Below are 22,346 nucleotides of genomic sequence, written 5' to 3' on the forward strand. Positions count from 1 at the left end.
GGTGACAGAGTGAGACTCTGTCTCAAAACAACCCCCCCCCCAAAAAAAGCAACAACAACAACCAAAAAAACAAATCCCTGAGATTAGGTAATTTATATAGAAAAGAGATTTAATTTGAAAGCTTTACAGGAAGCATGATATTGACATCTGCGTGGTTTCTAGGGAGGCCTCAGGAAACTTAGAATCATAACAGAAGACTAAGTGGGAGCATGCACATCACATGGCCAGAGGAAGAGCAAGGTAGGAGGAGGTGTCACACACTTTTTAACCAGATCTCACTATTGCAAGAGCAGCAACAAGGGGATGATGCTAAACCATTTATGAGATATACACTCTCGTGACCCAGTCACCTCTCACCCAGTCATCTCCAATACTGAGGATTATAATTCACCATAAGATTTGGGCAGGGACACATACCCAAACTATATAAGCCCCCAATCTGGCTCAGAACTCAGGACATTTTAAACCAATTGCCACTTGATGGCTGTGCCAAGAATCAACTTCCATTCAACTGGCCAACCCTTCATTAGCAGCTAATTGAAATTAACTGAAAATATGCCTATCTGGGCTGATGCTTTAGTGGTTTAATGAATTAAATCTGTGACTCCAACTGTCTCACTGACTTAATCTGAGCAACTATCTGAGCAACCTGGAGTAAGGCATACTTGAGAATGGGGAGTGCCTAAATAAAGTCTATTTAAATAACTTGGAAGTCAAACCTGATGAAATGGATACTTGAATTTAATTAGACACAGGCATAATGTATTCAAGGTCATGAGTGAACATTGCATTATAGAGGAATGTAAACATGAAAACTAGCACCTTGAGCATGTAGATATATGGCTGCTAGTATTAGGTTGGTGCAGTAATTGCAGTTTTTGCCATTGAAAGTAATGGCGAAAACCACGATTACTTGGGCACCAACCTAATAATAGAATGGGAAGTTTCCTGATTACTTGCAACAATTCAGACATATCCAAAAGTTAAGAGTATAAAATCATGTTACATCTGCAAAAGTTAAGAGTATAAAATCATGTTACATCTGCAAAAATTTTTTTTAACCTTTGAGATCAATATTTTAGTATTATAACAGCAGAAATAGAATATGAGGGAAAAGTTAAGAGCTGATGGAAAAGTTGAAGGACAAAATTATCATTCTAGTGAAGTAAAAAGGTACACATTTTGAAGGGGAAAAGAAACAGAGGGCAATGATGTGTGATCTGTAAATAATGTGTAAAACAATAGTAAAGGTTGAACTTCTGAGATATAAATCTCAGAAGTTTTAAAAAGAGACAGATTTGAGAATTAAAAATTATTACCATGTGTAATCTTATTGAGAACAAATTTTTTTTTTTTTTTTTTTTTTTTTTTTTCTGGCTCCAAAGATCCTTTACTGAGATCCACTTGAAACACTTTGGTCCTTAACTTGTTAACTGAGTTGACAGGCTGATGGTTGATCTAGGTAAAGGTTTTACGGTAGTCTATAATATATCAAAACAGGTTCCTGAATAATGTGTGTGAATGTTGTCAGGGTCTCTGTCCCATCTTCTCCAGGGTTCGATTAAGCTCCTCGAATTTGTGGATCTGATGGATGAAGAAATTCCCATAGCACCTGGCGAACTTGGTGTCCGTGATGTGGATCATGTCCTTATCAATGTAGAAGTCAACCTCTGAGGCTGACTGAAATTCATCATCCAGGGTTGTGGTGCTGCTGGTCCACACCAGGTTCTTCATCTTGTGTTTGAAGACAGGAAGCTGGATCCTGAACTCCCTCTCTGTGAGGTCCAGGAAGCCAGCCAGCTTGGCCACAGGCATGGTGGTGTAGAGCTTGAGGAAGCTGCGGATGGTTGAAAGCTGGGCCTGCTGCTGTATTTCATCAGAAAACACCTTCAGCTGCTGCAGGAAGGGCTCTTTGTGGTAGTTGGGGTGCACATTATCGTAGTTGGGCACTACAGGCAACAGGAACGTGGGTCAGGAGTAACTGAAAAGTTCTTCATAGACTTGTGGGTCACCTTTCTGCATGCACAGCATCTTGTCCCCATATTTCTCCCGCAGCTGGAGGTGAATGCTCTCATCGATACTCATGGGGTACATCGTGAGGGCAATGGCCAGCAGTGCATGCATCTGCTAATTCTGCTTGTTAATCATCTCATACTTGTATGTGGTCCTCTGGAACATGCTCTTGATCCTCTGGATGTAGAGGAGGATGATGGCAAAGACCCGGACGGCATCCTGGTAGCGACACATCATCAAATATGCAAACCCAACATAATAGTATGTGGTGACCTGGCACTCTGGCACACGGGAATACATACTCTTTTTGTTAAGTTCGGTGGAGAAGAAATCTTAAGCTTAATTTTTTAAAAAAAATTTAGTTGGGTATTAATGTATTTTAATATTATGGCTAATTTTAATAAGACCTTATAAACAAATCTAATCCCAATCTTGACTGCAAAAGAATTTCATAAACATTTTTATAACCTTTTATAATATTTTATTTTATAACCTTTTATATCCATTTAATGTTATTTATCTTTTAAATTTTTCTTTAAAACAATCTCTCAAAACTTCTAAACTAGGCAAAATTATGTTTCCCACCATGAAATTTCAGTGTTTTTTCCTAAAAATCTCCAGATTTAGGCCACTTTAATATTTGGTTTCAGATTTTGACATTTATACTCAGAAGACTTTGGTCTATAATTTCCCTTTCATGGAAAGTCTCATACTGTATTTGGTATCAAGATTCTCCTCATCTGATGAAGGCAGTGTGGTTGTGTTTTTTCTGTATGTATTCTATGAAAGATTGTGTACAAAAGTGGTGTGGGGAAACAGTACATTTTTCTAAAAATAGGAAAATATTTAAGACAAAAGCTTGGTGGAAGAATCAAAAGTACAAATCAGTAATAATACTATAAAACATGTTCATAAATCCATAGACTAATTGGAGTGGGGTAAAGAAAAAAATGAGGAAGACATTTTGAGTACAAGTGAACTGGCTTATTTGAAGAAACCACAATCAGAAGATGAAAGTAAACATGCCTCAGCAACAGTACACAAAATTCCCCGTATTTGAGCGTTCTTTGTATGACGTTCCAAAATTGACAAATGCTGTCAAACTTGAACCTTGAAGCTCATAGAGTGATAGTTAGAATGGAAGGCAAGATATGCCTCATCACATGATCACAGTGATAGGTCGCCGTAGAATTTTCAAATGAATACATGCCACATTATGGGGTCCAACTGCTGCTATTTTGACATGGGTAAAAGGGTCACTTAGAGTATATGTTGCATTTCAAAAACTGAATCCCAGACCCACAGTATTATTCTCTGTGTGTGAAATAAATGTTAAATGAGGCAAAAAGACCTGTCTCTCAAATATATTTGATAGTGAACATTTCAGAGTAAAGAGGGAAAAAGCTAACATGTTGACAATAAAAGGAGTTCCATACTTGAGTTGAAATGCCCTCCCCACTCATTTCTACTGTTCCTGAATCACTGGACAGTTCTAGATTAAATAATTTAAAATTTGTTCCAGATTTAGTTTTAAAAGCATTATTATAAATTTAGTTTTAAAAAGTAATTATATAAAACCTTCTTTTATCACTTATGTATAGTTCCTACTTTTTCTCTCTATGCAACTAAGTTTATGTACTTATTTCTGAATCTCTTTGAATTTATTGAGAGATCCTCCATTAATGTATACATAAAAGGCTGGCTATTCACTGAAACATTAAGAAAAATGAAGCACTATATGTTCACCAGTCAGTTATATGAAAACATATAATTAATACTTTTTTGAATGGAGACTTCTTTTTTTTTGTGAGAAATAAATTCTTTATTAATTAACCAGTCTGTGATAGTCTGTTATAGCAACATGAAACAAGCTAAGATTCATGGGAAACATAATTTATAATGTAGCCTATTTACTGATGTCTCCAGATAACTGTAATAATAAGCAGAAAGAATGGCACATGCACACATATGTTTATTGTGGCACTACTCACAATAGCAAAGACTTGGAACCAACCCAAATGTCCAACAATGATAGACTGGATTAAGAAAATGTGGCACATATACACCATGGAATACTATGCAGCCATAAAAAATCATGAGTACATGTCCTTTGTAGGGACATGGATGAAGCTGGAAACCATCATTCTCAGCAAACTATCGCAAGGACAAAAAACCAAACACCGCATGTTCTCACTCATAGGTGGGAATTGAACAATGAGAACACCTGAACACAGGAAGCGGAACATCATGCACCAGGGCCTGTTGTGGGGAGGGGGGAGGGATAGCATTAGGATATATACCTAATGTAAATGACGAGTTAATGGGTGCAGCCCACCAACATGACACATGTATACATATGTAACAAACCTGCACGTTGTGCACATGTACCCTAAATGAAGACTTCTGATAACCCTAAATTCCAGGATTAAATATGTGTTGTGGCACATCAGTCAGCCTGATCACACACATTCTTATGATCTGGTCATGAGAATTAGGAAAGGGAAGGGAATTGACAAGCCCTTTAAACACGCAACAATGGAAAATTCTAAAATAAACATGAGAGAGTTGTCATGTCTAAAACAAAGTAGATACCCTTTTAGATATGAAATGGTTCAATACAAATTTCCATCACTGCTGATTCATTACAAGTTTCTAGAACTATTTTATCAAATGGGTCACTGATGAGATAAAAACTGCATTAATACAGATGTTGCCATTTTTTCAGGGATTATTTAATTGAAGGGGTAGTTGACAGTGTTTGGGAAGGAACGTGTAATATTTCCTCACTCTGAGTATAGAATTTTAATGGTTAATAGCTAGATAGAAAAATGTGTGTGTGTGTGTGTGTGTGACCATCACAAACATACTTATACATTCCAGTGACTCAGGAATTTCATCACTGCCTGTCGCATATGAAATTTAAGATTTAGTGGTGAAACGGAAGAAAAATTAGGAAACAGTGTTACATCTCTGAATGCTCAATTAGGGAAGAAAATAAAAAAGATTTGGGAATATATCAAGAAAATAGAACCATCTGATTGAAGGAACATCATTCAAAAAGCAGATCAAACTTTCATTTGGTTCAGCAAAATACTTTCCTTCCTGCTGCCACCTGAGTGTCCACAGTGAATGAAGAGTAAATGAATAAATATAAGCAAAGCCCTTAAAAGCTTCTTCACAGTGTCAGTGCTATATGATTGTTTAATTAATAAATCTGGAAAGATGTGCAGAAACTTAACAATTGTTACTTCCAGAGGCAGAACCTGATAGGTTGCGGAAGAGGGAAAGAAGGAAACCTAGATTTCAATGTGTTATTTTGTACCTTATGAATGTCCTACAAGTGTGTTATTCTTGGTGCTTTTACTGTGAATTTTTTTTAAGAAAGAACCATCACCACCAAAATAATGTGTAAAACAACCACTTTATTTTGTTCATGGTTCACAGGGCTAGGAAGACACAGAAAAGATGGCTTATTGCTGCTTATTGGTTTTTGGGGACTGCAGAGAAGACTCATTGGCTGGAGTTGAATCCACAGCAAAGGGTTGGCATCATCTGGAGGTGACTTCACTCACATGTCTGCAGAGGACATGGGGCTTGGCTGCAGGACCTATAGAAGACCTCCCAGGTACCCTGGGATTCCAGGTAGCAGAGCAGTCTCAGGACATTCAGAGCTTTGACTTGGTGATCAATGGCACCATAGGTGAGTGACCTGAGCGAACAAGGCAGATGCTCATGGCCTTTTTAAACATAACTTTGGAAGTTACACAGCATCACTTTCATGTCATGTGTCAGTGACAAGTGAGCACTAGTGTCCAGTCTGGTAAGGGTGGGCATAGTCCCCCAAATCTCAAGGGGAGAATAGCAAAAAAATTGCAAACATCTTTAAAAAGCCACATGCATATTCTAGTTTAAAACTACTCAGGTTTTATCTCTCCTGGGCTTCCCACTCTCGGGTGATCTTAGGGCTTATGTTTCCTCCTCAACTTGGAGGCAGCAGAGAAAGGGATCTTGGTAGTGGTTGTGGCCAATGGTCTTTTGCTTATGTCCTGGGAGATCCACCCAAGAGAAATGCAGGTCAGCAATTGCCCAGTCTCACTTATAAGTGGTAGCTAAATGATGAGAACTCATGGACACAAAGGGCAACAGCAGACACTGGGCCTACATGAGGGTGGGGTGGGAGGAGGGAGAGGATCAGAAAAAATAACTATTGGGTACTAGGCCTAGTACCTGGGTGATGAAATAATCTGTACAACAAACCCCTGTGATATGAGTTTACCTACATAACAAACCTGCACATATCCCCCGAACCTAAAATAAAAGGTAGAAAAAAAAAAAGTTCTCAGTAGCAGAGGTGCCTCTCAAATACGTGATAAAAGATTTGTTACTTTGTCACATAGACCAGGGGTAAGGTAATTGTGGGTTTTACTTCTGCCTCAGTCCCAGTGAGTTGATTGACAAGTAAATGCAAACATAACATTGCATTATGGGGCAATAAAAACTAATGTCTGCCATAAATGTTGCTCTATCAAGGAACCATTTACATTTAATTGACTGTTAAATTTAAATATCACAAGATTTAGGCTGGGCGTGGTGGCTCACACCTGTAATCCCAGCACTTTGGGAGGCTGAGGCAGGTGGATCACCTGAGGTCAGGATTTTGAGACCAGCCTGGCCAACATGGTGAAACCCCACCTCTACTAAAAATACAAAAATTAGCCGGGCGTGGTGGCAGGTGCCTGTAGTCGCAGCTACTCAGGAGGCTGAGACAAGAGAATCGCTTGAACCCGGGAGGCAGAGGTTGCAGTGACCCAAGATTGTGCCATTGCATTCCAGCCTGGGCCACAAGAGTGAAACTCCATCTCAAAAAAAAAAAAAAAAAAAAAAATCACAAGATTTAACTATTTGGAATGGAGAGGAGGCTTTATTTGTTATAAGGGATTACAGCCTGCAACAGGCTGAGAAGAATGCCTCTGGCTAAGACCAGAGACAGGCACTTTGAAGGACGATAGGTTGGGGTAGGAGCATTATGCTGGACAAGTTAGCTAAACATACATCTTCAACAGGTTAGAGGAGGAGCTATGAATATGCATGAAGGTGGTCCTGATGCACGTGTATTGAACCAATATGCATGTAACATATGACCTGTGTTCACTCTGGGGTGGAGACCTAACATTTGAATGTATTATAATTAGGCCCTATCAGTCAAAAGATCTTTTCAGGACACAAAGACACTCAAGTGTGCAACCTCTGTAAACCCAGCCAGAACCAGTTTATGGTGGGTGGTCTTCTTATCAGGAGAAAGTTACTGAAATCAGTCTCTTGTCTAATCAAAGCTGTAGTTATGGTGCTTGGGACAGGGGTTGGGAGCCAATTAGTGTCTGGTGAAGACCTACAGTTGTTTTCATTTTGCTTTTCTCAAGGCCAGTGCTTATTTAGCTGCTAGAGAAAAAAGAAAAACCTTGTGGCAGTTAGACCATAGTTAATCTTTAAGTTTAAGGTGCTTCACCTAACCCTTGCCTGGCATGGCCTTAGGTCTTGTTTATAATTTGGTATCTCATTGCCACAAAAAGTCTGTTCTGCCAGTCTTATGATCTCTATTTTAACATTAATGCTGGTCAGTTGTTGTGTCTAAACCACAAACATGAGAGGGTATAATGAGACATGTCTGACCTCCCATCTCGTTATGGCCAGGAACTCAGTTGTAAGGTTTTTCTGGGGTCCCCTTGGCTAAGGGGAGTGTCCTTCAGTTGGTGGGGGCTTAGGATTTTATTTTTAGTTTACAATTTCTGCAAAGGGAAAGGCTACTGATAAACCTTAAACATCCTGCACTTGTGCTTCAAAGCAGTAAATCAGACCTCTTAAGTACTACTGGAGTTGTATACAATTTGTACGGTGACCACTTTCCCTTCCAGCCTGAAAGCCCTGTGAGGACAGAGATCTTGGCTTTTTTATTCTTTAACAGTTTTCTTACCCCCAAATTAGCACATAGCAGCAGCTACACAGATGAGAATCTCTCTCTTTGTTCCCCAGTTACTACCTTGAACAATTCTCCCTGCCAACATGCAGAGTCACCCTGTAGCCTTATAGTTTCCCTAGCATCTAATATATGTTCTTCCAGTAACTGGAGACTGAGATGCTGCAGGACCAGACAGCTGTGTTCTTAGCCAAGTGACAAGCAAGGCTTTTCTGGGCTCTTTCTACCTTATTCACCTTAGAGTCCAAGCTGACCAACTCAAAACTATACACATGGGGCCAGAAAATCATCAGCCTCTGAAGGTCAGCTATATGATCTTACAAGAGCTCATTAGAGATGAACAACTGCTCTGTAAATTCCAAAGCATATCTCTAGCTCAAGATTGCCTCTCTTCATATTGTCTCCTTTTTTCCAGTGGCTCCAATAGGCAAAAAAACATAGAAAAATTGTTAACTTTGGATACTTGTTCTGTTTCCAGTATTGAGAATTTAAATTCCAAGCTGCCCACTAGCTGCAAAAAGCAAGGACGTTGTGTCACACTCACTTTCCTCTGCAGCTTTTCCTGATCAGTGTGTTCCCTCTAGAATTTATGAAATTGAAAGCATTTAACATTTTATATCAATTTTATATTAATACATCTAGATGTAATAGCCACAAAACACAAAGCCATTAAACATTTTTTTTTTTTATATGGCAAACTAAAACCATAGCAGTAAATCCAGCATTTGCAGTTAGGTTAGCATTACTGCTGTGGGAACTATTCAGGTTGGAAAGCAGACGAGGGAGGGTACAGGGGTGGCAAAGAAAGAGGCAGCTCTTGCAACAAGGCAGAAGCTGGGCTGAAGAAGAGGCTGGATGGAGTCTTGGCACCCTCCCACCCCAGCTTTGCTCCAGCCCTGAGAACTTTTAACAGTTTGGGGCCACCCAACACTCACCTTTATAATTTGTCACTGTTGTTTTTCTTACCTCCTACCTGGAGAAGAGAACAAAAAACAAAGGCATCACCCAGGTGCATATTTTCCCCCTCACTTCATTCAGCGCAGCTGAAAGAAGCCAGGGTTGGATCCATTTCTAACCCCATAGGTCACCGTGGCTTCTAACAGCAGATGGCAGTTCAGCTGCTGCTCTCAAATCATGGTGGGCTCCATAGACACCCAGGTATCAAAGGCTTAACACCGTTCCCCTTCATTCTTCCTTTTCCCAAACAGTGATGGAGCCAAATCTTAGTGAGTCAGGGTTGTTCTAGCAAATTCCACTTCTGGGCAAGGTTCAATGAGTCATACCTGTAATCTCAGCACTTTGAGAGGCTGAGGGAGGAGGATCACTTGAGGCCAGGAGCTGAAGGTAAACCTGGGCAACATAGCAAGACCCCATCTTTACAGAAAAAAAAAAAAAAAAGAGCCCGGGATGGTGGCACGTGCTTGCAGTCCCAGCTATTCAGCAGGACACATACCTATAATCCCAGCTGAGGCAGGAGGATCACTTGTGCCCCGGAGTTAAAGGCTGCAGTGAGCTATGATTGTGCCACTGCACTCCAGCCTGGGTGACAGAGTGAGAAGTAAAAAAAAATTTCTTCTGATGCCAGCTGTATTGGGGATTCTCAAGAACACTTCTGGGTTAAACAAATTGCTCGGAGGACTGACAGGACTTGGCATATAGTCACAGTATGGCTATGACTTATTACAGCAAGTTCAGCAAAGGGGAGAGGTCACAGGGCCATGTCCAGAGGAAACCTGGTACCAGCTTCCAAGCATCCTCTTCTAGTGTAGTCACATAGGATATGCTGAATTCCTCCAGCAACACGTTGTGACAACAAATGCAAAATGTTGTCAACAGAAGCTCCTTAGAAACTCAGTGCCTGGGCTTTTTATTAGGGGCTGGTCATGTAGACACTGTCTATTGTGCACAAATCAAAATTCCAGATTCCCAGAAAAAAAGCAGGTGTTCCGCAGAAACCATATTGTTTATGTACAATGGAACCATTTAATCAGTGTGGGTTGGGGGAACCCTTCTGAAATCCCGGTTCCCAAACCTTCCCAAAATTCACATTCCCCGATACCAGCCAAGGATAGGATAGCCATCTCAGGCCACTTCAATGGCAACTCTACTTCAATTGATTTTTTTTTTTTTTTTTCAGATGGAGTCTCACTCTGTCACCAGGCTGGAGCGCAGTGGCATGATTTTGGCTCACTGCAACCTCCAACTCCAGGGTTCATGTAATTCGCCTGCCTCAACTCCCGAGTAGCTGGGATTACAAACACCTGCCACCATGACCAGCTAATTTTTGTATTTTTTTTAGCAGAGATGGAGTTTCACCGTGTTGGCAAGTATGGTCTCGGTCTCCTGACCTTGTGATCCGCCAGCCTCGGCCTTCCAAAGTGCTGGGATTACAGGCGTGAGCCACCGCACCCGGCCACTTCAATTAATTATTAGTTTGCAAGTTTGTAATGCTTTCAATGGTTCAACCCCTGTTTGATGTTAGTTCTGAGTTCAGACTTGTGAGTGACAGACACACAAAGGCGGCTGCGAGATTATCAAATTCACTCAGCTTAATTTTTGTGGTGGTTGTTATTATCGATTTTTATTTGTGTATGTTTCAATGCCAAATACCAAAATTCAAGCATAAACTTTGTGATGAATTGTTTGAAAAGTGGAGATTTATTAAATGAGGAACGATTCCTTTTGAAACTTTTTGTGTGGTATGCAAAAATAGAGAAAGACACCAGCACATAATAACAGCTAAACATGGAAGATGTATGATTTCCTCAACTAATATTACATAAAATTGTTAACAGATTTTTTTTTTATTAAAAAGAATTCAAGGCCAGGTGTGGTGGCTCACACCTGTAATCCTTGCACTTTGGGAGGCCTAGGTGGGTGGATTGCCTGAGCTCAGTAGTTCGAGAACAGCCTGGGCAACATGGTGAAACCTTGTCTCTACTAAAAATACAAAAAATTATCTGGGTGTGGTGGCAAGCACCTGTAATTCCAGCTACTTGGGAGGCTGAGGCAAGAGAATTGCTTGAACCTGGGAGGTGGAGGTTGCAGTGAGCTGAGATTGTGCCACTGTACTCCAGCCTGGGTGACAGAGTGAGACTGTCTCAAAAAAATAAAAAATAAAGAGAATTCAGATTGAGATATAGTAATTGCAATGGAAGTTGTAAACATCTGCCACACTATATAACAGCAGCAGTCTTTCAGCTCAAATGACAGTTTGAAAGTATTACTGAAAGTATTACTGCTAGAAGTATTTTCTGATTCCAAAGATGTAATCAAATTTTGAAGAGCCAAGATGAAATCTACTGCAACAGCAATAACAAAAGTAATAGCTTCACTATGATCACAGAGATGATCAATGATCTAAATGCCTCACCTATTTTCAGCAGAGCCATGGAGATACAAGTAATCACAAGGCAGAACATATTTTCCCTTTGCTTCCGAACTGCTTTTGGTGGCAATAATACAAATACAAATTGTGCTTGATGTTTGCATAAGGGCACAGACATGCTTGGTCCAAGCTGAAGTAAAGATTCCAAGTTGTGGGCCGTCCTGCCCACATTCTGCATCATGATGTCAAAATAGCATCTGATGTTATTTGCATTTTCATTGAAGTAATTATCATAAAATTGTTCTCTTACTTCAGCATTTACACTATAAAATTGAGTGATTAAAGGATTCTGTGATTTTTTTTTTTTGGCATTCGATATTCTTCATTTCCTTTGCAGTTGGAAACTCATTGGCTCCTGTAACTAACACAGTTGAGAAAGTTGTTAGTTTATGTAAAGTCTTGAAATAATAATTTTAATTTTCAAGAAAAGATTCCAAAATTTTTGTTTACTTTAAAAATAATCCATTGAGTGAAGTTTACTTGGTTTTTGTTCATAGTTTTTTTTTTTTTCACTAGGAAACAAATATTTTATTCCTTTTCTGTTGCTCAGAGGACAGATTGTGATACAGAAAACAGCAGTCTGGCCACAGAGGCTGGGTTTGGTTGATTTCCACAGGCACATGGTGGGATCTGGTTTGAGCTCCCAGTCTCATTATGACCTTTGACCTCTTCCTGTACTCTCTGCAGCAGCACTGCATGGAGCCTACTGGGTCTCTAACCTACTTCACTCACCTCTCTGACCACTGACCGGCAGCGCAAAGGATGCGGGAGTTGTCTCTGCTGGCCAAGGGGACATGGGCAGAGAAGCAAAGGCCCCTTACTCTCCCTCTGTCCATTCCAGTGTGCTGGCCGCAACAGAATGGGAATCCTTCAGTCATCACCTGCTGGAGACTCAGCTTCAGGGATGGGAGCCTGTGTCCAGAAAAACTGGGCTGTAGATTGAAGTCTCAGAAGCAGGAAGGCTGGAGATGGGTGGGGCACCAGAGCCCCTGTGGTTATTGCTGATAAGATATGCAAGGGCTGCATTCCCCCAAGGGTAGATTATTAGTCCTGGGCCTGGGCTGGGCATGGTGGCTGACATCTATAATCCCAGAATTTTGGGAGGCCTAGGCAGGTGGATTGCTAGAGGCCAGGGAAAACCCCATCTCTACTAAAAATACAAAAATTAGCTGGGCGTGGTGGTGCGTGCCTATAGTCCCAGCTACTCGGGAGGCCCAGGCATGAGAATCCCTTGAACCCATGTTGCCATGAGCTGAGATCGTGCCACTGCATTCCAGCTTAGGTGACAGAGTGAGACTCTGTCTGAAAAAAAAAAAAAAAAAAAAGCAGCAGCCCTGGGCCTGGAATCCCTGGGTGCTATGTGAAGGGCAGGGCAGATGGGGCTCCCTGGGGCTTCCCCAGGGAGAAAAATAACCATGGAAGGGTATAGTAGCCTCCTGAAGGTAATGCTGGGCTCACAAACTCCTTGCTTTGCTTTGTATCTCCAATTGCTGATCTTCAGAACAGACTGGGGTTGGAGTGGGATAAGGAAGCGAGGTTCTTGTAAAAGAAGTGAAGAGACTCCATGAAGAAAGATGAGGAAAGTGGTGCAAACCTTCCCAGGTCCCAAGACAGCTGGAGACTCCTGCCCATGCTCTAAAGGGAAGGAGCTAGACTCTCCAGGGAAAAAAGCAGACTCCCAGGAGTGAGAGGTGATGGAGGGCAGAGAGGAGCAGATGGCCACATGGCTCAACCTCTGCCCAGGAAAGTGAGTCCACAGTTCACTAACTATAATAACCATGAACAAGTAGCCATGAACACTATAGTCAGCAAACACACACACAGACACATAACAGGAGTTGGAGGAGCCTGCAGGCTGCAGTGGTGAGGCAAGAGATTAGTTGGATCATCAGATGGAGGAATGGTGTTAGAGGGGACAGGGAAGGGCATGGGGGGACAAACAAGTTCTTGGCTTCTCTTGGGGAAAGATTTGTTGCTGAAGTGGCTGTTTTCTTAAGCATCAACATTTGCATCTAAAAGTTCAAGCAGCTGCCTTCAGGTTCCAGAAGCTTCCCACTGGAGGGCTGCACTTCATTCAGCTCTCTGCTTTCTGGAGCTTAGTTGCATTTGCAGTGATGAGGTTCTCCACCTGGGCTTCCTCCTCCCCTGGGGTCCCAGGCTTCTGATTGAAACACCACTTGCATCTGCAACCTAGGATAAGGAAGATCCCAACGGAGAAGAGGACCACAGCACATACCAACCCCCAAATCCTCAGGGTCTGTTAGTCATAATGAAAAGGGTCAATTTCTTTCTCCTACTCAGCTGCAGTGGCCAGGACAATGAGGGCCAACAGGCTGCATAGAAAGATCAGCACCACCTCCATGGTGCCTTCACAGCCAGTCCCCTTCCTGAGATGATCCCAGGAGGATGTGTCGAGTCCCAAGGAGCCTGGGAGTGGCATGTTCCTAGTTTCCAATCTCTTTAGGGATAAGATTATGCAAATTGAAAGAAGAGCAAACAATGTTACTGAAATAATCCATGGCATAATGGAACCTGAATGCATTAAAGAAATAATGGAGGCCAGGAGAGGTGGCTCACACCTGTAATCCCAGCACTTTGGGAGGCCAAGGCAGATGGATCACTTGAGGTCAGGAGTTTGAGACCAGCCTGGTCAATATGGTGAAACCTAGTCTCTACTAAAAATACGAAAAATTAGCCGGGCATGGTGGCATGTGCCTGTAATCCCAGGTACTGGGGAGACTGAGGCAGGAGAATCACTTGAGTCTGGGAGGCGGAGGTTGCAGTGACCCGAGGTCTCACCACTGCACTCCAGCCTGGGTGACAGAATGAGATCCGGTCTAAAAAAAAAAAAAAAAAAAAAGAAATAATGGAATATTCACAAGTGTCAAGACTGTTCTTAAAATGGAAAAACATTAGGCTGGGTTCAGTGGCTTATGCCTGTAATCCCAGCACTTTGGGAGGCCGAGGCGAGCAGATCACGAGGTCAGGAGTTCGAGACCAGCCTGGCCAACATGGTGAAACCCCATCTCTACTAAAATTACAAAAATTAGCCGGGTGTGGTGGCACAAGCCTGTAGTCCCAGCTACCTGGGACACTGAGGCAGGAGAGTCACTTGAACCCAGGAGGCGGAGGTTGCGGTGAGCCGAGATCATGTCACTGCACTCCAGCCTGGGTTACAGAGCCAGACTCTGTCTCAAAAAAGAAAAAAAAAAAGAAAACATTATGAGTAGGAAAATAAATTGTGTCTTGAAGTGATAATCATTATTGTACTTACCATGACTATCTTCTGAAATGCCTCAACCCTTGAATAATTTGACTCTTTTACGTGGATGGTACTAAATGCTTTTCCAGCATGGGAACAAGTGGGATTATCATCAGTGGTGGTAAAGAAGGGAATAGAAATGGAGAAAAATGCTTCTTTTTTGGTCAGTGGACATTTATTTTTTTTTTATTTTTAACTTAAACTTCAATTGCTTTTGAAGTACAAGTGGTTTTTGGTTATGGATGAATTATAAAGTGGTGGATTCTGAGATTTTAGTGCATCTGTCACCTGAGTAGTGTACACTGTACATAATGTGTAGGGTTTTTTTTTTCTTTTTTGAGGTGGAGTTTTGCTCTTGTTGCCCAAGCTGGAGTGCAATGGCGCCATTTCAGCTCACTACAACCTCCACCTCTCGAGTTCAAGGGATTCCCCCTGCCTCAGCCTCCCAAATAGCTGGGACTCTGCCACACCCAGCTAATTTTGTATTTTTAGTAGAGACGAGGTTTCACTGTGTTAGCTAGGCTGGTCTTGAACTCCTGACTTCCTGATCCACCCGCTTCGGCCTCCCAAAGTGCTGAGACTACAGGTGTGAGCCACCGCACCTGGCCATGTATAGTTTTTTTAATCTCCAGCCTCCTTCCTACCAGCCCCTTCTGAGTCTCTAAAGTCCATTATATCACTCTGTATGCCTCTGCGTACTCATAGCTTAGCTCCCATTTATAAGTGAGAACCTACGGTTTTTGGTTTTCCACTCCTGTATTACCTCTGTCAGTGAACTTTTTAAAAAGTTATCGTGATCAAGAGATCCAGCATACTCCTGAAGAATGGAAAACGCATGTTTGCCATGAAAGATGGTATTACGTGGTTTAACAAATAAAATTTGAAGAGCAATTCCGAGTTATCTTTACGACAGTTTACAGGCTGGTAATGCTCATGTCCAGCGTGTTTTCTCACGGTGAGCGTCCAATGGACCAGAAGGGAGCAAGTGAAGCTCTCCACACTGGCACAAGTGGAGATGGTGCTGCGGTAGCGCCGCGGGGCCACAGGAACTGACCACGTCTGGAGAAATTCCACTTGTGAATTCTGCCAAATGAGGAAGTGTTGAGGACAGCCAAATCATCAGGGGGATGTAATTCATGAGAAAGCTGTGTAATTTAAATACTCATAATTTATTTCAGCTAACGAATAAAACAGCTGTACTGCACTTGCTGCATCTGGGAACTAACTACCCAATGCGCTGAAACCTCATGCCCTTTCTAAAGGAGCGGCGCGAGGGCTTGTGGGAAATGTAGTCTGCACTTTCTAAAGGAGCGGCGTGAGGACTAGTGGGAAATGTAGTGTGCACTTTCCAGCCCCTGTCGCGGGAGCCGCTTCGAGCCTTCTACGCATGTCCGTCCTATGGCTCCAGGTTTGTTTTTCTCCGGGCGGTCTGAGGGGGAGGGCTCCTGGCATCTCCTGTCGTCGGGGTAGAGGACGCGAGGGTGAGTAAGGGAGGGCAGTGGCGAGGGTGGACTGGGGGTTCCGCGCAGCCTGGGGGTGGGAGAGAGGGAGCGGCTTTGCCGCCTGGCCTGGGTCCGAATCCTGCCTTGGTTTCGTGCTCCCGAAGGGAACACGCAAGTCCCGCGCCTGTGACAAGTGAGGTTGGATTTTCTCTTCCCTGAGGTGAAGGATGCCTGAAGGCCTCCGCAGGACGGCGCAGAAACGGGCCTTCTGCCCAATAGATGCGTGCTTCTCTCCTTATTCTTTGACCTCAGAATCTCGCTGTCCTCACAAACACCTATGGTCTGCGTCGCCGCGGTGTCACTGCGATGCGGAGGCGAGCGGGGTGGCGGGAAGCGCCCGCGGGGCGGGGAGGGACCCTACAGGCGCGGACTCCACACCCAGCCTCTGGCCAGCGTCACTCGGCTTGCTGTGTCCTCGCAGGTCGCAGCTTCATTGCCTGATGCCTTCGGGAAGTATTTTGAAGTCATTGTGGCTGTGGATTGGGGAATTTCTTGTTTCCACTGACCTGTGAGGCCGCGCACGTAGAGGGAGGCACCCCAGGCCCTCCGGCACTGTCCAGCCTCGCCTGTGTCCCCAGTAGCACCAGTGGGCATTTCCAGAGGGTCCAGCTCGTGGCTCAAGTGACAGGAAGATGTAGGAGCTTTCAGTCTTGGATGAGGATTCGAACTGAAGGGCTTAGGCCCAGCTGTCTTGGAGCAAAGCAGCTGTTGTGGGGTAAGAAGGGAATGGTGGGGGGGGCGAGGGCCCAGGGGCCCTCCTAGGAGGACACCCAACCAGTTGGGCTGAGACCTCACTAGAGATCTAGAGCACGGGTGGGAGGAGCAGAGGCTCGATTTGTGTCCTGTCCAGACCCCCACAGGCTGGGTGATGGTGGGAGCTTTGTGCCCATTCAGATGTGGGAGCAGAGGTGGGCAAGGCCGAAGGAGCAGACAGCACCGCTTCTTGGGGAGTTGTGAAGGCATCATGGGGAGGGACGAGCTTAGCAGCCAAGTGCAGGACAGCACCCTCCATGCCTGGATTCGTTACTCGCTCGTTCTAGATGCTGAGCAGCTGGCGCACTGCAGCACAACTAGAGATGTACGGATGCCCCCATCTTGATCTTACAAAATCAGAGGTGCAGCCACGAGGAAGGTCTGTAAGTTATCTATTTACGCTTTATTTAAAAGATGGACAGGAAACGAGCTTAACGTGTTAAGTGACTGGTGACATTGACACTTTTTTTGTGGCAGAGTCAAGAACAGACACTGAGTCGCTTGAGGACTCAGGAGGGTGTTTGCTGCGTTGACAACAGAGTAAGTAAAAATCAGTTTGCTTTTTGAAATCCAAAGATGGTTTTGAGAACCTGAAACCAAGTTAGAGCAAGTTCGTTTTCCTTCCAAAAAAGCTGGGCTGGGCACGGTGGCTCACACCAGTAATCCCAGCACTTTGGGAGGCTGAGGTGGGTGGATCACGAGGTCAGGAGTTCGAGACCAGCCTGGCCAACATGGTAAAACCCCGTCTCTACTAAAAATGCAAAAAATTAGCCGGGTGTGGTGGTGCACACCTGTAGTTCCAGCGACTTGGGAGGCTGAGGCAGGAAGTTGCAGTGAGTCGAGATCATGCCATTGCACTCCAGCCTGGGCAACAGGGCAGGATTCTGTCTCAAAAAACAAACAAACAAACAAAAAAACTGGGCTGAAAAATACCACATCACTTTTTTCAAAACCTTGTTGGGATTCTCTGGTTTGTAATACAGATTAAAACCTGAGTATTTTTGTTTAGCATCAGTTTTAATGAAAGTATTATGTTCCACTGTTTGGCTTTTCGTCACTTGCTTAATTAGTTTAATATATCGGTTTGCATACTCTGTTAGAGTACAGCGTAGGTTGTTTTTAAGTCAGTAGAAAACAAACATTTTTACATTTGAAAACTAATGAGTCCAAGCAGTACATAATCATGCCAGAGTCATGAACGGGCGTGTGACTATCTCCCTTTCAGAGATGTTTTGCCAGCTGGGAAGTGGACCTTTTAAGGCAAGTGACATCACTCATGATCTTTTCTTATTTCTCAGCCACACCCTCACAGTTTGCTCTGCTCTTCCAACACCAGTGGAAGATGATCACATCCCAGGTAAGTTGTTTATTTTTTCACAGTTTTGCTTAAAAGTAATTATTGAGGTTTAAAAAATGTCTATACATTCACATGAAAGTAGAAATAACATCAGGGAAAATATAGAGGAGAGGTCACATTACATTTCATGGGTCAAATGCAGCCTGCCGCGTGTTTTTTTATGGTCCACAAACAAAGGATGGTTTTTATATTTTTAGGTGGCTGAGGGAAAAAAAACAAGAATTATATGAAATTCAGATTTCATTATCTATAAAGTTTTATTGGGACTCAGCTATATTCATGTATTTATGTATTGTCTGTTGGTACTTTCATACTATGAGGGCAGAGTTGACTGGTTGCAGCAGAGACTATAATGGCCCACAAGCCTAAAATATTTACTGTGAGACACTTTATAGAAAATGTTTGCTGATTTCTGATAAAGAGTTGATGAAGAGCAAGACAAAAGTGTCATGTAAGTGAATGCAGATCTTGTGATCTCACAGAGTTGTGAAACTGGAACATAAAACAGTTTGTCAATGGGCTTTATTAGGTGACACTGTGAAACTTCCGATGACAGTCTTGCAGTTACATGAAAAAGTAGTACAACGAAGTGAATAATTCATGTGCAGTCCAGGGGAAAATTTAAGAGATATCAGGAGAAAGTATGTGATTAAAAAATTCAAATAGGCCAGGCTAGGTGGCTCACGCCTGTAATCCCAACACTTTGAGAGGGCGAGGTGGGTGGATCACGAGGTCAGGAGTCAGAGACCAACCTGACCAATGTGGTGAAACCCCGTTCTCTACTAAAAATACAAAAATTAGCTTGGCATGGTGGCGTGCACCTGGAATCCCAGCTAGTCAGGAGGCTGAGGCAGGAGAATCGCTTGAACCCAGGAGGCAGAGGGTACAGTGAGCCGAGACTGAGATTGCACCACTGCACTCCAGCCTGGGCGACAGAGTGAGACTCCGTCTCAAAAAAAAAAATCACATGAATTGTGTAGCATTAGGACTTATGGTTGTTTAAAGAAACAGTCCTGGTGGGCTAGGGTGATCATGGGTTGTTAGGATGTGGCAGGCTTTGTGACAGCCCTAGAGACTGGGCAGAACTGGAATATTTGCAATAACTTTCAAGGGATTCTACCTAAAAAAAAAAAAAAAAAATGGTAAAATACACATCACATGAAATTCACAAGCCACTTTAAAGTATAGAATTCAGTGACTTTAGTACATTCACAGTGTTGTACCACCATAACCACCATTTATTTCTGGAATATTTTCATCACACCAAAAGGAAACATGGTACCCTTAATAAGCAGTGTTGTAACTTAATAAGCAGTTGCTTCCTTTTTCCCCTCTGCTCCAGCCCCTAGCAACCAATAATCTCCTTTCTGTCTTTATAGATATATGCCTGTTTTAGATATGGCATACAAATGGAATCATACAATTTGTAGCCTTTTGTGTCTGATCTCTCACTTAGAATAATGTTTTCAAGACCCATTTATGTTGTAGTTGTATATCAGTACTTTGTCCCTTTTTATGACTGAACAATATTCTATTATATGGATATACCAACTTTTGTTTATCCATTCATCTGTTGATGGACATTGGGGGTCATCCTGTGTTTCGCTATTGTGAATAGTGCTCCTATGAGCATTCATGTACAAATATTTGTTAGAATACATGCTTTCAATTGTTCTGGGTATATACCTACGAGTGAAATTGCGGGTGGTATGGTAATTTTACATTTAATTTATTGTGAAACTGACAGTTTTCCACAGCAGGGTGCTTTGCAGTCCATAGGAATTTTTAGTTAGCTTTTCTATTTCTGCAAAAAAGTATGTTGAGATTTTGATAAGTATTGCATTGGGTAAGTATTGGAGTAGGTAGTAACACTTTGGAGAGTGTTATAATCTTAATATTAAATCTTATAATCCATGAATGTAAGATTTTTTTTCCCCTAGGTCTTCTTTCCTTCATTAATGTTTTGCAGTTTTCAGTGTACAAGTGTTCATATCCTTGTTAAATTTATTAGTTTTTCATTTAAATGCTATTGTAAATTATATGAAATTCAGACTTCAGTGTCTATAACGTTTTATTGAGACTCAGCCATACTCATGTATTTATGTATAGTTGTGGGTACTTTCACACTACGAGGGCAGAATTGACTGGTTGCAGTAGAGACTGTAATGGCCCATAAGCCTAAAATTTTTTTGTTTAAATGCTATTGTAAGTGGAATTGTTAATTTGCTTTTTGACTGTGCATTGTAATGAGTACACAACTAATTTTTGAGTGTTGATCTTGTATCCTGTAATTTTGCTGAATTTATTTCCTACTTATAGTAGTTTCTTTGTAGATTCTTTAGTATTTTTTGCATATAAGATCATGTCATCTGCAAATGAAAATATTTTCTTTATTTCTTTCCAATTTGGGTGTGTGTATTTATTTAGCCTAATTGCTCTGGTTGGAATTTTTAGTACAATGTTGAATATATGTGACCAAAGCAGGAATCTTTATTTATTGTTAGTTTTTTGTTTTAGCAATCTTAACCATTTTGGGATGTACAATTCAGAAGCAGTGTTATGTATATTCATATTGTACATCTAATCTCCAGAACTTTTTCATCTTGGAAAATTGAAATTCTGTACCGATTAAACAGTAACTCCCCATTTTCCCTTCCTCCTTGCCCCTGGCAACCACCATCCTACTTTCTGTTCTATGAGTTTCACTATTTTTGCTATATCTCATTTAAGTGAAATCATACAGTATTTGTCATACTGTGACTGGCTTATTTCACCTAGCATAATGTCCTCAAGCTTCCTCAGTGTTGTAGCATGTGTCAGAATTTATCTCCTTTTCAATGTTGAATGATATTTCATTGTACCCATGTTTTGTTATTAATTTATCTGTCAGTGGACATTTGGGTTCCTTCCTCCTTTTAACTGTTGTGAATAATGTTACTGTGAACATGGGTGTACAACTATCTCTTTGAGATCCTTCTTTCAGTTCTTTTGGTTATACACTCAAAAGTGGTATGGCTGGAATCTATGGTAATTTTATTTTTAATTTCTGGAAGAAACACCAACCTGTTTTCTACAGAAGGTGCACCAATTCACAGTCCCATCCTCAGTTGTACAGGATTCTCATTTCTCCATATCCTTGCCAACACTCGTTATTTTCTTTTGTTGTTTTGATAGCCATTGTAATGGTTGTATGGTAATTTTTCATCGTGGTTTTGATTTGTATTTCCCTAATGATTAGTGATGTTGAGCATATTTTCATAAGCTTGTTGACCATTTATATATCTTTTATGGTGAAATGTATCGGGGAACCTGCTCAGATAGTCATATAGGTTCTTTTCTATTTTCCCTAAGCGTCGGCCGGTTTGAGAAATAAAGGGACAGAGTACAAAAGAGAGAAATTTTAAAGCTGGGTGTCTGGGGGAGACATCACATGTTGGTAGGTTCCGTCATACCCCACAAGCCAAGCCGTAAAACCAGCAAGTTTTTATTAGGGAGTTTCAAAAGGGGAGGGAGTATGCGAATAGGTGTGGGTCACAGACATCAAGTACTTTACAAGGTAACAGAATATCACAAGGCAAGTGGAGGCAGGGTGAGATCACAGGACCACAGGACTGGGGTGAAATTAAAATTGCTAATGAAGTTTCGGGCACCGTTTTCATTGATAACATCTTATCAGGAGACAGGGTTTTGAGAGCAACAGGTCTGACCAAAATTTATTAGGTGGGAATTTCCTCTTCCTAATAAGCGTGGGAGCACTATGGGAGACTGGGGTCTATTTCACCCCTACAGCCTACAGACCATAGGAAATGGCCACACCCAGGGGGGCTGTCTATAGGCCTATTCCCCCAGGCGCGTATTCTCTTTCCCAGGGATGTTCCTTGCTGAGAAAATTCTGCGATATTTCTCCCATTTGCTTTTGAAAGAAGAGAAATATGGCTCTGTTCCACTCAGCTCACCAGCAGTCAGAGTTTAAGGTTATCTCTCTTATTCCCTGAACAATTGCTGTTATCCTGTTCTTTTTTCAAGGTGCCCAGATTTCATATTTGTTCAAACACACATGCTCTACAATTTGTGCAGTTAATGCAATTATCACATGG

General features: G+C 42.1%; 2 protein-coding genes and 1 pseudogene across 13 annotated transcripts in view; 1 reads left to right on the forward strand and 2 right to left on the reverse strand.

The window, feature by feature from the left end:
* Positions 1-1,344: 1,344 nt before the first annotated feature.
* Positions 1,345-3,061, reverse strand: LOC103891619 (eukaryotic translation initiation factor 3 subunit L-like). The gene has a single exon (XM_054522194.2). It carries the CDS (start codon positions 1,813-1,815, stop codon positions 1,528-1,530), a length of 288 nt encoding a protein of 95 aa, XP_054378169.1. The 5' UTR covers positions 1,816-3,061; the 3' UTR covers positions 1,345-1,527.
* A 10,388-nt stretch (positions 3,062-13,449) lies between these two features.
* LOC100437179 (FXYD domain-containing ion transport regulator 6-like) lies at positions 13,450-13,737 on the reverse strand (annotated as a pseudogene).
* A 2,228-nt stretch (positions 13,738-15,965) lies between these two features.
* Positions 15,966-22,346, forward strand: part of LOC100437553 (zinc finger protein 37A) — a 58,748-nt gene continuing 52,367 nt past the window's right edge. For 3 of the 12 annotated variants that reach the window (XM_024254078.3, XM_024254081.3, XM_003777538.5), the window contains exons 1-4: positions 15,966-16,118; positions 17,180-17,271; positions 17,370-17,432; positions 18,191-18,249. In XM_024254078.3, coding sequence (XP_024109846.1) covers positions 18,235-18,249 — 15 coding nt within the window. In that variant the 5' untranslated portion in view covers positions 15,966-16,118; positions 17,180-17,271; positions 17,370-17,432; positions 18,191-18,234. Of the gene's footprint in view, positions 16,119-16,560; positions 16,855-16,989; positions 17,276-17,369; positions 17,433-18,190; positions 18,250-22,346 lie in introns of all 12 variants that reach the window. The other 9 variants (XM_024254079.3, XM_009245303.4, XM_024254080.3 and 6 more) reach the window with 8 other exon arrangements.

This window comes from Pongo abelii, chromosome 8, assembly GCF_028885655.2.
Source record: "Pongo abelii isolate AG06213 chromosome 8, NHGRI_mPonAbe1-v2.0_pri, whole genome shotgun sequence".
Lineage (NCBI taxonomy): Eukaryota > Metazoa > Chordata > Mammalia > Primates > Hominidae > Pongo > Pongo abelii.

Excerpts from the sequence above, each read along its gene's own strand:
- LOC103891619 (XM_054522194.2), bottom strand. The coding sequence starts at position 1,815 with ATGCCTGTGGCCAAGCTGGCTGGCTTCCTGGACCTCACAGAGAGGGAG.